General features: G+C 39.2%; 1 protein-coding gene across 2 annotated transcripts in view; it reads right to left on the bottom strand.

Annotated features, from left to right (window-relative positions):
• Positions 1-420: 420 nt before the first annotated feature.
• Positions 421-17,566, bottom strand: part of top2b (DNA topoisomerase II beta) — a 157,455-nt gene continuing 140,309 nt past the window's right edge. Inside the window, exons 33-36 of one of the 2 annotated variants that reach the window (XM_072575239.1) lie at positions 15,507-15,623; positions 13,145-13,375; positions 12,954-13,045; positions 421-921 (exon numbers count right to left, since the gene is read on the bottom strand). In XM_072575239.1, the coding sequence (XP_072431340.1) occupies positions 745-921; positions 12,954-13,045; positions 13,145-13,375; positions 15,507-15,623 (617 nt within the window). In that variant the 3' untranslated portion in view covers positions 421-744. The remainder of the gene's footprint in view (positions 922-12,953; positions 13,046-13,144; positions 13,376-15,506; positions 15,624-17,566) is intronic. The other variant, XM_072575240.1, reaches the window with a different exon arrangement.

Here is a 17,566-nt window from a genome sequence, read left to right as displayed (position 1 = left end):
AAATGCTGGAGCACTTTCGATGGGTCTATTGTTGCTCCTATTTCCTACATTTAACCTCATTGCCGTAACCCCTTAAGGCCTCAAAAGTCCTCCAAGATACCTGCACTCATCTAATTCAGGCTGGCTGAGCATCGCCAACTTTAATTGTTCTATCACTAATGGTACTACCTTTCACTGTGAAGGCCTAAAGCCATGTTACACCCTTCCTAAGTCCTTTGCACTTACTTCACACAGGATACGTTATGTAAAATTGGGTTTTATGCTTAAGCTTTTGGCTATCTATCCCAAGATCATACTATGTGGTTTGGTGTCTTTTTAAATGTTTTTGTGAATTATGGTATAATGATAGCAAACTTATATAAATAAGTATTGTTCATGTCTATCTGTTTATTCAATAGTAATACGATCACTGCACAAAAGTCCATTTCTAAAAGTTTATTTCAAGATCATTTTAAAAAAAAAAGCGCATTCAGATTTGCAATTCTTTTTCACTTAAACAGTTAAAATGTGCTTTCAGCATTCTATTACATTTCTACAAGACTACTCAAAACAGACATGAATTTTGTACGAAGTAAAAAAGTGAATAAAATTGCATGTATGCATGATAAAATGTTAAGAACATCTACACACAATAAAAACAGGTACAATTTCACAAAAACCGAGCCAAATGTACAAAAGAACCAGATAGAAGACAAAAATAAAGAGACACAAGATACATTATTTTGCTTCAATTTTTTAAAACAGTTAATCATACATATCATCGTCATAGTCATCTTCATCTGATTCTATAAAATATTTCACCTCTTTCTTGGCTCGGCCCAGCCTAGACTGAGATGCATCAGGATGTGCGCTTCGAACACTATCAGCTGGTTCAAAATCATTTTCACCATCTTCATCATCATATATTGATTTTTTAGATTTCTAGGGTTAAAATATATAGCAATACTTAAAATAAATTCAGATCTACTTTTAAGTTTAGTAAAGTTTTGACAGATAAGAAGGAAAGTTGTTGTATGTATGAATCTAGATTGGAATAATGTTTGTTTTACTATACCAATCACAGCAAATATAAAAAAGTACACCTTTTTAAAAAATCTATTGGACTGCTTCTGTAAGGTCAATTACATTTCCTTTCCCTTTAATGTAACATTATCTGCAGATTCTCCTGCTCTCATTTACAAGTCTGCTCTGCCCATACCTGCAGTTCTTTGACAGGAACAGCAAGTATTAAAATTTTGGAAGTTAACATGAGACAAGTACATAACAGAATGACAAGAAATTCCAAGTAGGATTGAAGAAAGTTTTAAGAAGCTTATGTATATATTAATCATGAACTTCATAAAATCTAATGACTCATCAGCAGCTTAAACCACTACCATTAATACGATCTCTTTTACAGTATGCGTTCAAGGTAAAATAGGATTCTTTAGCATTCTGAACCTGGTTTGCATTAGTGAAACTGCTGTCTTGAATAATGCAAAAGTAATAATGGTTGGTTAAAATGTACAAATTTCTGATAAGCTACTTTTGTAGGCTGGCGAAGAGTTCCGTTGCTACACGCAGAGAATGTTTTCTCTGACCCTTCAGTACAACTTATCTGCATGTTTTCTAATCATTCTGTTTAGAGAGGTTATTACACACCTATGGAACAGGTGGGATTTGATCTAAGCCTCCTGGCTTAAAGGCAGGGGCACTACCATTGCAAACAAAGACCCTTATGAAAAACAGACTGATATAAACTTTGTTTCAATCCAGTGTGTACAAAAACAAGGCTTGGATTGGAAGGTGCAAACTGGTGAGGAAACTGAAGGGGAATCCCATACACGGCACATCCGAAAACAAAAGCAAACCAGCATTGGCATGATATGAAATAAGACTATTTAGCCTATTAAGGTCCAATATTTCTTTTCAGTGCAAATAATGAGATGGTGGAAAATGGATATTGGCTAGGTGGTTTCCAATAATGATATACATTCAATTTTTAGAAAATATAAAAGATTAGGATTCAACGACTATTTTATCTGGATATCAAACAATATGATGAATTCAATGACAAATCAACATCTCATCAATACCTTGTGCCAAGGAGATCTAGCACACAGCTTTAAAAATAAGAAACTTAAGAAACAAGAAAACACAAGCATTTAAACTGCACTTTGCAAGTGCGCAATTTTTTTTCGACAACAGCAGGATATACACACAACTTGAACACCTCACATGAATGATGCTAATCCAGCTATATATGGATCATCAAATATTAAAATAAAACAAGTTCCATATAATAAATGAGAACAACTTCAATACTGCTTTGACTTTTCTAACCATCTTAAGTGAGGTTTTTACAGCTTCAAATCGCCAAACGTTACACCTTTTGATTAAAAGGAAACTTGCAATCTCAACTTGAAATGGACAGTAACACATCACAAATCTACCTAGAACAATATAGTGAAACACAGCAAGTGATGGTGAATGGAGTACTGACTACCCAGACTCTCAACTGCCCTCTGAAAAGGCCGGGCACGTCACTCAGTTGTTTCAATCAATACAAAATCTCAACAAAGAAATGAAACTGGATGGACTACCTGGCATTGACCCAGGCAAAGATTAGTCAAGTAACAGTCTCATATTGTCTGTGGGTACAATTCCATCAGTATATTCCATCAACTATATTCCAACCATCAGCACCATCCCCATCCCTGGATATGGCCTCTCTCAATGGCAGGACAGACCCAGCAGAGATGGTGTCTCACTGATATACAGAGGGGACTGAGTTGCCCAAGGAGTCCTGAATGTTTACTTTGGATCCCATGAAATCTCATGGTATAAGGTTAAATATGGGCAAGAAAACCTCCTACTGATTATTATGTACTCTCCTCCCTCAAATGATTAATCAGTATTGCGCCATGTTGAACAACACTTGGAGGATGCACAAAGGGGGCAAGGGGGCATGTACTCTGGATGGGGGATTTTTAACATCCATCACCAAGAGCGGCTTAACAGCATTACTGATCAAGTTGGTAGAGTCCTAAAGGATGTAGATGCTGATGAGGGCCATGCCAGGTGATGAGGGAACCTTCGAGTCATACAGCATGGAAACTGACCCTTCAGTACAACTTATCTGCATAAAGAGGGGAAATATACTTGACCTCATCCTTAACAACCTGTTTGCTGCAGATCCACCTATCCACGACAGTACTTGTTGGAGTGCCCACCACACAGTTCTTGTGAAGATGAGCTCCCACTTTCATACTAAGAGTGCCACATCATCCAATGGAGGGTATTATCATTGTACTAAATGGGACAGACTTTGAACAGACCCAGCAACTCAGTATTGGGCATTCATGAGGCACTGTAGGCCATCAATGGGAGCAGAATTCTAGCAGTCTGTAACCTCATGACCTGGCGCATCCTCCACCAGGGGATCAACCTTTGTACAATGGGGACTGCAGGAGGGTATGCCAGGAGTGCACCAGACACACCTAAAAATGAGAGCTACCAAACAGAACTACTTGCATGCTAACCAGTATAAGCAACAAATGATACATCTGATCTGTTGGTAGTGGGATCACTTAGCTTTTTCTGAGCTCTGCAGTCATGTCACATCCAGTAATAAACAATGGTGGACAATTAAACAACTCACTGGAAGAGGAGGTTCCACAGATATCGCCATCCTCAATGCCAGAACAGCCCAACACATCAGTATAAAAGATATGGCTGAATCATTCACAGCAACCTTCAGCCAGAAACGCTGAGTGGGTGATAAATCTCAACCTCCTGCAGTGCTCCACAGCATCCTAGATTCAAGTCTTCAGCCAATTTAATTCATTCCAGGTGATATCTGGACATCGTCGGAGACACTGGATACTGCTAGGACTATGAACCCTGACAACATTCTGCAGTAGTACCGAAGATTTGTGCTCCAGAACTTGTTGCTTCCCTAACCAAGCTGGCCTGGTAAAGTTCCAACACTGGCATCTACCTGGTGAAGTGGAAAATTGCCCAGGTATGTCCTGTAAACAAAAAGCAGAACTATTCTAATTCAGCTAATTACCGCTTCAATCTATTCTCAATCATCAGTAAAATGATGGAAGGTGTCATTAAAAATGCGATCAAGCAGCACCTACTTAGCAATACCCTGCTCACTAATGTCTAATTTGAGTTTCAGAGGGGCCAATCACTTCCTGACCTCATTACAGACTGGTTCGAACATGAACAAAAGAGTTGAATTCCACAAGCAGAGTGAGAATTACAGCTCTTGACATCAAAGCCACATGGGACTAAGTGCAGCATCCAGGAGCCCTAGCAAAACTGGAATCAGTGGAATAGAGGGCAAACTCTCTGTTAGTTGGAATCATACTTGGCACACAGGAAGGTGACTGAAGTTGTCTGAAATCAGTCACTTCAGCTCCAGGACATCTCTGCAGGAGTTTCTCAGGGTAGTATCCTCGGCCCAACCATCTCAGTTGCTTCATCAATGGCCTTCCTTCCATCATGAGATCAGAAGGAGGGACATTTATCAAGGTCTGCACAATGTTCAGGACCATTCATAACTCCTCAGGTACTGAAGGGGTCCATAGCTAAATGCAGCAATACCTGGACAATATTCAGCACACAAATGCCAGACAATGACCATTTGCAATAATAGACAATCTAACAATTGTCCTTTGATATTCAATATCGTTATCATCACTGAATTCACAATTTTCAACAAACTCAACTGGACTCACCATATAAGTGGCTACAACAACAGGTAACTCACCTCCTGACTCCCCAAAGTTTGTCTACTGTCCAGAAGGTGTGACGGAATACCTCCCACTTTCCTAGATGGTTACAGCTCCAACAACATTCAAGCAGTTTGACAGCATCCAGGACAAAGTAACCAATGTGACTGGCACCACATCAAAAGCATTCACTCTCTCCACCACTGACACTCAGTAGCAGTATCTACAAGATGCACTGTAGAAATTCACCAAAGATCCTTATTCAGCATCTGCCAAACCCACAATAACTTCCATCTAGAAGGACAAGGGCAGCTGGTACATGGGAACACCATAACCCACATGTTCCGCTCCAAGCCACTCACCATCCGGATGTGGAAATATATTACTGTCCCTTCAGCGTCATTGGATCAAAATCCTGGAAAGCCATCCCTAAAGGAATTGAGGGTCTACCTATAGCACATGGATGACAGCGGTTCAAGAGGCAGCTCCTCACCACTTTCTCAAGGGCAACTAGGAGCAGGCAATAAATGCTGGCCAGACAGCAAGGCCCATGTCCCACAAGAGAATTTAAGTGTGCAAACTGATGATGTAGATTCCCCACAATCAACATTCATAGCTAATTCAAATAACACTACAGAAGCATAGGAACTAACATAAGCTGCAACATTTAGCCACTGTATTTTCATCCAGTGTAACAAAACATTTACTAATTAGCCTTATAAACTTCATGGAAGCACATGTCCACCCTAACTCATTTAGTGATTTATAGTCAACCTGCAAATAATCAATGCAAGTTTGAGACAATGAGATTAATGCTTAGAATATTGTGAAAGCTTTAATCACTTTAGTGTCTAGGGAACACCTGTTCTTAATTTGGTAAGCAATGCCTTTAGCAGGCAAATTCTAATATCCTGTTCATGAAGGAAAACAGCTCAAAACGTTTGTGACAAACAGCCAAAAATGATGTCCAACAGAGTCATCTCAAAGAGGCATTATTAGTTTTGCATCAAGAACATTGGCCGAATTTGAATTTGTTTTTGTATCGTGGCAACTCATTTGCTGCTATTTGTTTTGACCAAGTGTTACATTGTTACTTCTTTCAGTACTCTCTGTCTCTCTAAGTCCATACCAACTTCCAGTCTTTCTTAAAAGGTACAGTATACCTCTAAACCTTCATAACACTGTCCTATCGGAAGGATGTTGTGAAACTTGAAAAGGTTCAGAAAATATTTACAAGGATGTTGCCAGGGTTGGAGGATTTGAGCAATAGGGAGAGGTTGAATAGACTGGGGCTGTTTTCCCTGGATCGTTGGAAGCTGAGGGGTGATCTTATAGAGGTTTATAAAATCATGAGGGGCATGGATAGCATAAATAGACAAAGTATTTTCCCTGGGGTGGAGTAGTCCAGAACTAGGGGGCATAGGTTTAGGGTGAGAGGGGAAAGATATAAAAGAGACCGAAGGGACAACTTTTTCACGCGTGGTGTGTGTGTGGAATGAGCTGCCCGAGGAAGTGGTGGAGGCGAGTACAATTGTAACATTTAAAAGGCACCTGGTATAAGACTGGAAAGGTTTGGGGGGGATATGAACCAGGTGCTGGCAGGTGGAACTAGATTGGGTTGGGCTATCTGGTCAGCATGGACGAGTTGGACCGAAGGGTCTGTTTTCATGCTGTATATCTCTGTAACTCTATATCTCTATAACTCTATAACATAAAACTGACAAAGTGACCATTAGAGGACTTTTTAAAATTATTCTGGGTCTCTAAGCATTTCTAATTTCTCTAAAAGGGCAAGAAGATACCTTTTTGCTGTTTTAATGGACAACTTGGATCAATGTTCAAACGTAATGAAAAATGTCATCACAAAGTATGTTAGATTAATATTGTTATCAGCGGGAACATGTATAAATGGCATTTTTGGGCTTCTCACAATATTTCACCCACTTAGCCCAATGTCTCTTTAATCTTACTGCACTTCTCTCCCCAAGTTCCTCCACCTTCAAATATTCATATATCTGTTACAGACTGAACCATAAATGACATCAAAAACCAGTATGAATATGTTCACCCCGTGTGCAGTGAGTTTACCTTAGCCTGTCAGTCACTGAAGGAAAGTATCACATGCTCTAAAAATAATGTAGAAAGAAATTCTCTCTCTCAATTTTAAACTGATGACTGTTGCTACTGATGCCTCAACAATGTCACCAGCATTATTGGAACAAGATTAAAGACACCTATTGAAGAGTGTTTCAGGGACTTTGCAATAATTATTGTTTAGAAGACAGCATTACAAACAGTTGTTTCGCAGTCAACAGTGACAATGTGTCAACATGGTGCTTGCTCTATCAGAGCCATCTATGGCTGCACAAAATAAAGTAGATCAGGTATTTCAAATTAAAATGTATATTTTGGTAGCATACCACAGCAAACCAAAAAATGACAAGCAGATACTTTCCTGCATTAATTAGAGTATGGAAGGGATTAGAGTACAGAAGGAAGACATTCAATTCATCATGACTGAATCAGCTGTCTGAGCTAGCTGTCCAACTGGGAACATTTTTGGATATTGGGCTTTGTTTAGGTTACAATGCAAGTAGATTTAGAGTTAAACCCTTATGATAGCAATGTCATAGCTATTGTACACAGCCAAAGAAAACAATAATTCACTTCATTTAAATTAATCGCTTGGAAAAATTTGGACTAATAAATGGCAGCCATCCTGATTTGTGAAAGGGGGTTGTGTCTGACAAACCTTATTGAAATCTTTGAAGTAACAAAAGGTTTATGACAGTAGTGCTGAGGGCTTTAATAAAGCTTTTGATATGCTGCCCCATAATAGACTTGATTGCAAAACAGATCCAAAACTGATTTTCAAGAAGTAGAGCATAGCAGCAAATACTTTTTTTCCAAATTAGTCAAATATAGTGCAGAGATTAACTATATTTTTAATAAAGGTGTTCAAAGTTGTGAAGTATTTAGAGAAAATTAGGAGATACTGTTTCAAATAGTAGATGTATTGAAAGCAAGGGGACAGTGATTGAAAGCAGCTGGCTAAAGAACCAGAGACAAGTTGAAATTTTTAAAATCTGTTTTACATTGATTTGGAGTGCACATTATAAAAAGTTGGTGGAAGCAGATTCCACACTAACTTCTATAGGAAATGTATGAACTCTCAAAAGGTAACTTGCAAGGTTATGGGGAAAGAACAGAAAGGGTTTCAAATTGTTCGCACAAAGAGTAGCCACATGTTTGACTGATCAAATGACCTACGACTGCACAAACCAAGGCACAGTAAAGATATATATTTTTCATTATTAAGCTGATTGTTCATCTGTACTGATCCTATGAAGAATGCAAGAGTAGAAGGTAGAGTTAAGAACACAACCAGAAAAAAATCTTTCAAAACAAAATAGCTAACACACTAGAATGGAGAATTAAATCATTGACAGGCTCCAGGAGCCAGGTGCTCGGTTTCCTACCGAGAATTCTATCAGTGGATAGACTTTGTTTGATGTGGAACCAGTCACATTTGCTGCCATCACTCCCAATAAAAGGCAGTAAAAATGATGTCTGCCACTGTAGTACCCACTATTTTGTTTAAAAAAGAGAGCAACCGACTAAATCAGAGGCCGCCATTTAGTGGTGGGGAGTAACATCTAGATAATCTTTCTAATCCATTTGTATCTGTAAATAATCTAATCTTAATTGAAGTTTGTCAAAAACAACAAAATGCATCCAAGTCACTTAAAAAGTATTCTTAATCTCTAACAAAGATCAACTTTCATCAAGAAACTTCAAGAATGAAGCAATGGCTGGAGAAATTATTTGGAAAAACTTGTCACTATCACACTTTGCAAACTCTTACCAGATATCAACCAGGGAGGGCCCACAATGAAAAACAAAGTATTCAAGGCTCCGTAGATCTGACAACTATCTCTGTGGTGGTATTCTGAACTGTTATTATGCATCAATATGGAAACATGATAGACAAATAAATGATTTAGGTGGTGTAGGTCACTTGACTCTGAGCCTACTCTGCCATTCATATCATGAAGCTATTGAGCAAAATCCATTGAGCCTCAATTTGCTGAGTGAAATACTCTGGTCTTCTGAACATGAATTAGGAGCTGGAGTTGGATCTCAAGCATGTTCTGCTATTTAGTAAGATATGGCTGATGCGATTACTCGATAACCCTGCCTATACCGATTACCTTTCATTTCTTATATTTCAAGGATCAATCCACCTGTGTCTTAAAAATATTCAGAGGAAGTTTTCCAAGGACTGATAACACATGGAAAAAAAACTCACCTCTGTCATGTTTTATCTTAAATTCCCTGTTTTTTTTTTGAAAAAAGGAGTAATTCCTAGCTCTGTTAGAAGGAGAAACATTCAGCATTTTAAAAATGCGCCTTTTTATTGTTCTTTTGATTTTGGTCTGAAATAGAGAAAAGGACTGTTTTTAAAAAACCCAAGATTGTAAAGGGAATGCTACACCTTTTTTAAAAAGCGAGCTATGAGTATTTTTTTACATAGTTGCTTGTTCAAGAGGCAGGGCAAGGATACAACAAATAAGCTCGAGCTAGGGGTGAATAAAAAGGAACATTCAGCTCGCAACAAATAGTTGATTACTCTGTGGAATGATAAGTTGTGGAGGACAAAAGGCCTTCTGCCAGCCAACAACCGAGAGATGTAAAATGTCAGATACAGGGCAAGTTCTAGTGGGCACAAAGAGATGGCAGACCAATTAATACATGTCTTGGTACTGTCTTCACAAAGGAGGGCACAAATAATGCCCCAAAAATGTTGGTCAATTCAGGGACTAATGAAGAGGAGGAACTGAAGGAAATCAGTATTATTGGGAGATGGTGTAATGGAAAGCGTTGGGATGAAAGAATATATGTCCAGGTTCCAATAATCTCCATGTGAGAGTACTTAAGCTTCTGATCCAAGAAATAGTGAATGCTTTGGTGGGCATCTTACAGTTGTACTTAACAATCGTGCTCATTCATGCACATCTTTATAACGTTCAAAATAAGAGAGTTTCAGGATGATGTTTGTAAGTGAATGATATTTATGTCAATTAACAATGTCAATTTTCACCACATCCTAGAGTTCCTTATAACAGCACAATATTAAAAATGAATGGCTTGGTTTTAATAATATTGCATGCAACACCATCCCAAAATGATCTTGGATTTAAAGAATAACTAAGGAGGAGATCTTTTACATTCTTTAGACATAATTTGTAGTACAGGTAGACAACCCATTATCCGAAACCCAAAAAGCTCCAAGGTCTGAAGGTTTTTTTTTGTCTACAATAAGAAGTTTTTTCTTATTAACAAGGTTGTTTGCGGAGCAAACAGTTAACCCCAGTCGACACCCCCTCACTGTGTGTCACTCAAATGCGACGTGTGGGGGCGTGGCCCAGCATGGCAGGCCTTGATTCTGTTTCCAGGCACGTTTTATTCAGTGAGTGTGCTCCTCCAGTAAGACTTTTAAAAAATTTCACCATCAAACTGTCACTTGTTCTGAAATTCGAAAAATTCTGAATTCCGAAAACTAGCTGGTCCCGAGAATTTCGGATCAAGAATTGTGCACGTATAGTACTGCTTAGGTTACAAGGTGTATTGCTCTCTGCAGAGAAGTTAATTTGCAGAAAAGCAAGCTGAAATGTATGACCAAAAATTGATACAAATTGCATAAGAGACTGAGAAAACTCTAAAACAAACAGACGAATTGGCATCAATTAAAATACAGAGAATGAAAGGCATTCACATTTATTGTCGTGTATATCACACGTCAGGACTTGAGCATCAGTGACAAGGCTACCCATTCTCTAGTTCCCCTTGAGAAAACTGGAAAGAATCTTTGCCACAAGAACCAATTTGTTTCATCGATAGTCACAGGTGAGATGTCGAAAGACTGGAGATTAGCTAACGTGGTGCCACTGTTTAAGAAGGGTGGTAAGGACAAGCCAGGGAACTATATAGACCAGTGAGCCTGACCTCAGTGGTGGGCAAGTTGTTGGAAGGAATCCTGAGGGATAGGATATACATGTATTTGGAAAGGCAAGGGTTGACTAGGGATCATCAACATGGCTTGGTGTGTGGGAAATCATGTCTCACAAACTTGATTGAGTTTTTTGAAGTAGTAACAAAAAAGATTGATGAGGGCAGAGCAGTACATGTGATCTATATTTACTTCAGTAAGGCGTTCAACAAGGTTCCCCATGAGAGACTGGTTAGCAAAGTTAGATCTCATGGAATACAGGGAGAACTCACCATTTGGATACAGAACTAGCTCAAAGGTAGAAGACAGAGGGTGGTGGTGGAGGATTGTTTTTCAGACTGGAGGCCTGTGACCAGTGGAATGCCACAAGGGTCGGTGCTGGGTCCACTACTTTTCCTCATTTATATAAATGATTTGGATGTGAGCATAAGAGGTAGAGTTAGTAAGTTTGCAGATGACACCAAAATTGGAGGTGTATTGGATAGCAAAGAAGGTTATCTCCGATTACAACAGGATCTTGATCAGATGAGCCAATGGGCTGAGAAGTGGCAGATGGAGTTTAATTTAGATAAATGTGAGGTGCTGTATTTTGGGAAAGCACATCTTAGCAGGACTTATGCACTTAGTGGTAAGGTCCTAGGGAGTGTTGCTGAACAAAGAGACCTTGGAGTGCAGGTGCATAGCTCCTTGAAACTGGAATCGCAGGGAGATGGGATAGTGAAGATGATGTATGGTATGCTCTCCTTTATTGGTCAGAGTATTGAGTACAGGGGTTGGGAGGTTATATTGTGGCTGTACAGGACATTGGTTAGGCCACTGTTGGAATATTGCATGCAATTCTGGTCTCCTTCCTATCGGAAAGATGTTGTGAAACTTGAAAGGGTTCAGAAAAGATTTACAAGGATGTTGCCAGGGTTGGAGGATTTGAGCTACAGGGAGAGGCTGAACAGGCTGGGGCTGTTTTCCCTGGAGCTTCGGAGGCTAAGGGGTGACCTTATAGAGGTTTATAAAATCATGAGGGGCACGGATAGGATAAATAGACAAAGTCTTTTCCCTGGGGTGGGGGTCCAGAACTAGACGGCATAGGTTTAGGGTGAGAGGGGAAAGATATAAAAGAGACCTAAGGGGCAACGTTTTCACTCAGAGGGTGGTACATGTATGGAATGAGCTGTCAGAGGAAGTGGTTGAGGCTAGTACAATTGCAACATTTAAAAGTCATTTGAATGGGTATATGAATAGGAAGGGTTTGGAGGGATATGGGCCGGGTGCTGGCAGGTAGGACTAGGTTGGGTTGGAATATCTGGTCAGCATGGACAAGTTGGACTGTTTCCGTGCTGTACATCTCTATAACCCCTTTGGGTGGGCGAAAAAATACTTTTAGGCAAGTTGTTGATTTGGAAACAATTAAGGAATGTTGGTGTTCCCATGTACCTCCTACCCATACTCTGTGCAGGAGATCACAGCTTTTGAACATGATGCCAAAGCAGTTTTTATAATTTATTGCAGCACATCCTGAAATTAAGAAGAAATCTGGCATGTTGAATGGATGCTGAGCTTAAGAGTATGCACACTGATTAAGCAGACTGCTTTTCCAGGGCAGAATAAAACATAATTATTGCTGAAACTGAGTATTCTACTTACTGACTCATTCACTTCTGAAAATCCAGCTATATAATTTGTGTGACTAATGTTTCTTGCTGACTTCCATAACATTGGCAGTTATTTGGCAATGACAAGCCACTAAATGTCAAACTGAGATGGTGACGATCTCTCTTGTAGGGAGATGCTTATTACACAACACTTGTAAATTTTATTTCAGCCATTTTTATAACAAATGTACTTTTTTTATTCCATATTCTAATGGACAGACATGTTCTAGGTCATTTTGGTGATGAGGTCCACATCACAGTTTGAAAATTTACTATAATTTCTTTGTTTGTTTATAGACATTTTGGCTGATTTAGGGATCAGTTAACCCAGAGAAGGAGTGAGAAAAAACTATTTTTGTAGTACAACTCATTCTGCTATAACGTGCATTTCATCGAATTGGGGACACCATTTCTAAAGCGTTAACTTTTAAAGCGTGTATTGGTTATAAAGCAATTCTGACCCCATTACTTTAAATGGTGCTGCTATTATGCAATTTTCTTATAACACAGGATTGCAGGAGAACGGAACTACCATGTTACAGCAGAAACTAACGTATAGCAATTAATACAAACCTTGCTTGCTGATGATTTATTAGGTTTCTTCACAGGAGAATATTCATCATCTTCAGAGCCAGATTGTTTTCTCTTCTTTCCTCGACTTTTACCTGTTATTCAAGTCCTCAGCATTATTTTTCAGAAAGAGACATTTTAAAGTAAACTGAAGAATATTGAACGGTTTCTGTTGATACAAACATCATACACACCTTTTGGTGGTCCTGATTTCTTTAACACGCCAGAACCCAAGTCTGATTCTGAATCAGAGTCTACAAATTCAGATTTTTTCGGTTTAGCTGCCTGCTTCCGCTTTGCTGGTGTTGCCTTTTTTGTTATTCCACAACCAAAGTCAGAGTCAGAATCGATATGCTCCGATTTTTTTGGTTTAGGGGGTCGTTTGGGTTTGGATGGACTATCAGTGGTGGGTGTTTTCTTTGTCGCTAGAGGTGAAAGAGAAGATTGAATTATAAATATTTATATGAGAAAGCAAAATTAGAATAAATAGTAAGGTGGGGTAAAAGAGATAAATGATGGCCAATAGGGCAACATTGTTAATCCAAGACTCAAAAGTAAAATGAAGACAGTGCAACTAATGGCTATCTAAATACAGTTGAGGCATTAAACTGGGGCTCTAATTCTGTCAGGAGCCAGATTGCTAAATATTCCAAAGCAAGAATGGAGAAAGAGAAATATGAACAAATTAGAAAAACGTTAAGGCATAGTGGGTCTACAATCATGGGTGACTGCGGTGATCATAAATAAATTGTGCGACTGTCATGTGGCATTGAAAGGGAGAGATTTCTACAATGTATCCAGGACTGCTTTCTGAGTCTTTGCATTTTTAATCCAACAAAAGATAGGGCTGCTGTGCTGTGTGTTGTAGAAAAGTTATCACAGCAAACAAAGGCATGTGGCTGAAGCATTTAGGTGCATCAAGCAGGTTTGATTTTAAAGTGTAGCTAAAACAGTTGGAATAAAAAATAAGGCACTTCGAAAAATATTAGGTAGAAAAACAGTTTTCTGGATGAGCTGAGAATTAAAAACATAAATCAAGACTTAAAGAACATAAGAACTGAATATAGAAAATAGAAAAGCAAAAAGGAAGCCAAAACAAATATCATGTAAAAAAGGGAAAATTAAAAATGAATTTTGTAAACATACGAAGTAGAAGAATAATACAAGAAAGGATAGGGTAATTAGAGCCAAAAAGGAAATCTTCAATCCCTAAACTATTCTCGAGACAAATAAATTCCAAATTCTCTAGCCTCTCTATATAACTGAAGCTGCTCATCCCTGTGGACACTCCACAATACACTAACACCCCTTCTAAATTGTGGCTAAATAAGAAATTTACAAGAGTTAGCACAGCTTTTATGCTTTTCATTCTAATTTTTAAAAAAACACAAATCACTTATGCTTTTTAGCACTCTTATCAACATGTCTTCCACCTTCAAAAGGCATCTTGTACGTGCAGCTGACAGAGTAGATGGAGCGTCAGCTAAAATCACAAAAGGTTAGCTACAAGTTAGTCTTAAAAAGTAGCAACCAAGCATTCTGCTTTACTTCTAGAGGAACAGAACTAAAAATGCTATACAAATACCAGGCAAGACCACCTCCAACAAAAGAGAATCCAACCATCACCCAACATTCAATAACATTACAAAATTTTCCACAATCAACACTCTGAAGGCAACCATAGACCAGAAACAGAACTAGACTGGCCATATCAATACAATAACTACAAGAGCAAATCAGAGGCTAGAAATACTGAAGCAAGTAACTAACCTTCTGATCAAACCCTGTCCACTGTCTACAAGCTACAAGTCAGGAATGTGATGGAATATTCCCCAGTGCAGCTCCAGCAACACTCCAGATGCTTGACACCACCCAAGACAAAATAATCTGCTTGATTGGCACCACACCCACACCCTCTGCCACTGATGGTCAGCAGCAGCAGCAGCAGGACATACCATTCACACAGTGCACTCATGAATTCACCAAAAATCTTTTTGACAGCACATTCCAAACTCTCAACCATAACCACCTGGGTCAAGTGCAGCAAATCCATGGGAACATCAGCCCGCAAGTTCCTGTCAACCCACTCATCACCTTGGCTTGGAAATATATAGCCACTCTCAGGAGGTAAATGCCTACCTCCTGTGAATGCATAACAAAATATTAATTCCACACTCTAGGCTCTTCAGGAAGGTGTAACAGCATCTTAATCTGTGACCTGACAAGCAGTCTACAAATTTTATGCATTTCAATGAAATCCCTTCTCATTTTTCTAGATTTTAAATTTTGATGATGGCCATTATGTTAGTCCACCTTTTTAGCTGATGGACTCTATTACCATAGGTTAAGGCTTTTACTGCAAGTGTTTTGATTTTTCTGAGACTCGGTCAGAACAAAATTGTTTCCTAAGGCGACAAAAAGAACATAGTTCTGGCAATGCCATTACCATCTTTGGCCCAATCCCCTCACCCTAATTTCTAATATTGGGACCCCAGCACCATATGGCCCAACCTTTAGTTTTATAATAAATGAAAGGATTTTAAAAAAACTTTTTACCCTTCTTAGAAGGTGGAAGTGTCTGTATTTTGGCAGGAACCTTCTGTGAGCTCTTAATACTACTGAGAGATGAATATACTGGCGATGAATCTTCATCACTGTCTGATTTTAAGAGATCTGAAGGGAAAATAAAACATTACCTCGAATTAGTAAGGGTAAAGTTTACATGTTCATTAATGAGAACTTGTCATCAAAAGTTGCTTATAACACTGAAATATCATGAGGGGACTTTACAAAGGCAGAGGAAGATGGGCACTGATTCAGAGACACTTCATAAGAGAAATTATCCAAATAGATGGACGTCAAGCCAAAGGAGGAAGTTTTAACTATCTGAAAAGGGGCATGAAACCAGCTGACTTAAAGGTGAACAGGCTACCAACTAAGCTACAACTGAAGTGTGATCAAAGAATGAGGTTTAAAGGGGTGAGAAAGCTATGCTAAATGAGGAAATGAAGGTACAGAAGAGGAGCTGGGAGATGGAATTCCAGAAGCTGAAGCATGGCAATTTGCAGTACGAGCAAAGATTGGTTGAATAAAAAGGTGCATAAGAATCCAGCAGGAGAGGAATGAAGAGTTTGAGGTGGGATGTAAAGCTGTGGAACTTAAGAGATAAGCACTAAACCAAAAGTGGGCGGCATGGTGGCAGAGTGGTTAGCACTGCTGCTTCACAGCGCCAGAGACCCGGGTTCCAACCTGCCTCAGGCGACTGACTGTGTGGAGTTTGCACATTCTCCCCGTGTCTGCGTGGATTTCCTCCCACAGTCCAAAAATGTGCAGGTTAGGTGAATTGGCCATGCTAAATTGCCCGTAGTGTTAGGTGAAGGGGTAAATGCAGAGGAATGGGTCTGGGTGGGTTGCGCTTCGGCAGGTCGGTGTGGACTTGTTGGGCCGAAGCGCTGTTTCAACACTGTAAGTAATCTAATCTAATCTAAAACTCAGGATGCTGGGAGATCTGAAACAAAACCAGGAATTGCTGCTCAAACTCAGCAGGTCTGGCAGCATCTATAGGAAGAAAGCAGAGTTAAAGTTTTGACTTCGGTGACTCTTCATAGCGTTAGAAATGAGCTTTCTGCATTCATCTTCTCGGTGCAATACTTTGAAATCCATCTAGTGGCAGAGTTTGGCAGTGCAAGCAGCAGCTGGACTTCCAGAACTACTGGTACTGACTGTTGTCTGCCACTAGGTGGAGTCCAAAACCTTTTGAGTGAATCCAAGAATGGATCTAGTAGCAAAGAGAAGAATAGACCTGGAGCTGAAGAACAGAGGCTGAGGTACAGCATTCTGGGAAACAAGCTGGGGAGGTGATGGGATCCCAGTCAAGCAGGAGAGGGGCAGAGAGAAAGGAGGACTGTGGAGACGGCAGAAGCATATTTGATTGCTTGAGTAAGCCATTTGAGCAGGCGGACCATGGAGTCTGACAAAGGATAACAAAATGTTTAACAGTTAAAAACAGAAACTGCTGGAGAAATTTATGAAGAAAAAAGTTGATGAAAGCCTCTACTCGAAACATTAACTGATTTTTGTCTCTGCTGACGCTGCCAAATCTATTGAATTTTTCCAGCAGTTTTTTTTGTTTCACATCTCCAGCATCCATAGTTCTTTGTTTTATTTTAAGTTATACTGACACTTGGGGTGGGGGTTCCTCACTTAAAATCAAATTGCTTAATCTTACTTTCATGTTTCAACAGTGATTCCTGTGGGAAACCAGGCTTCAGTTAAAGTGATGAATTGCAAGTAAAGATACGCATGAAATGTTTTCTGAGGTAGCTTAAAGTGAACCCATTATAAAGTAGCAAAGGTTGTGCTAACTGAGACACTGGAAAATCCTTGCCACCCAGTTGCTGAACACTCAAAAGAAAACTACAGTTAATTATTCTAAATAGCCTAGGCATGCTGAATCCAATTATCATGCTCTAAATTCCATCTAGCTGAGATCAACTAATCTTGAAATTTCAAGATTTGGGACAGAAATTCAATTGTTATCTGTTTGCTATTGAGTATCAAATTAGGTTACCCACTTATATGATTAATTGCGGAAAACAATGCAATTTCTTAATTCT

The sequence above is a fragment of the Chiloscyllium punctatum genome, chromosome 8 (assembly GCF_047496795.1).
Source record: "Chiloscyllium punctatum isolate Juve2018m chromosome 8, sChiPun1.3, whole genome shotgun sequence".
NCBI lineage: Eukaryota > Metazoa > Chordata > Chondrichthyes > Orectolobiformes > Hemiscylliidae > Chiloscyllium > Chiloscyllium punctatum.
This window is presented reverse-complemented; position numbering and strand designations above follow the sequence as displayed.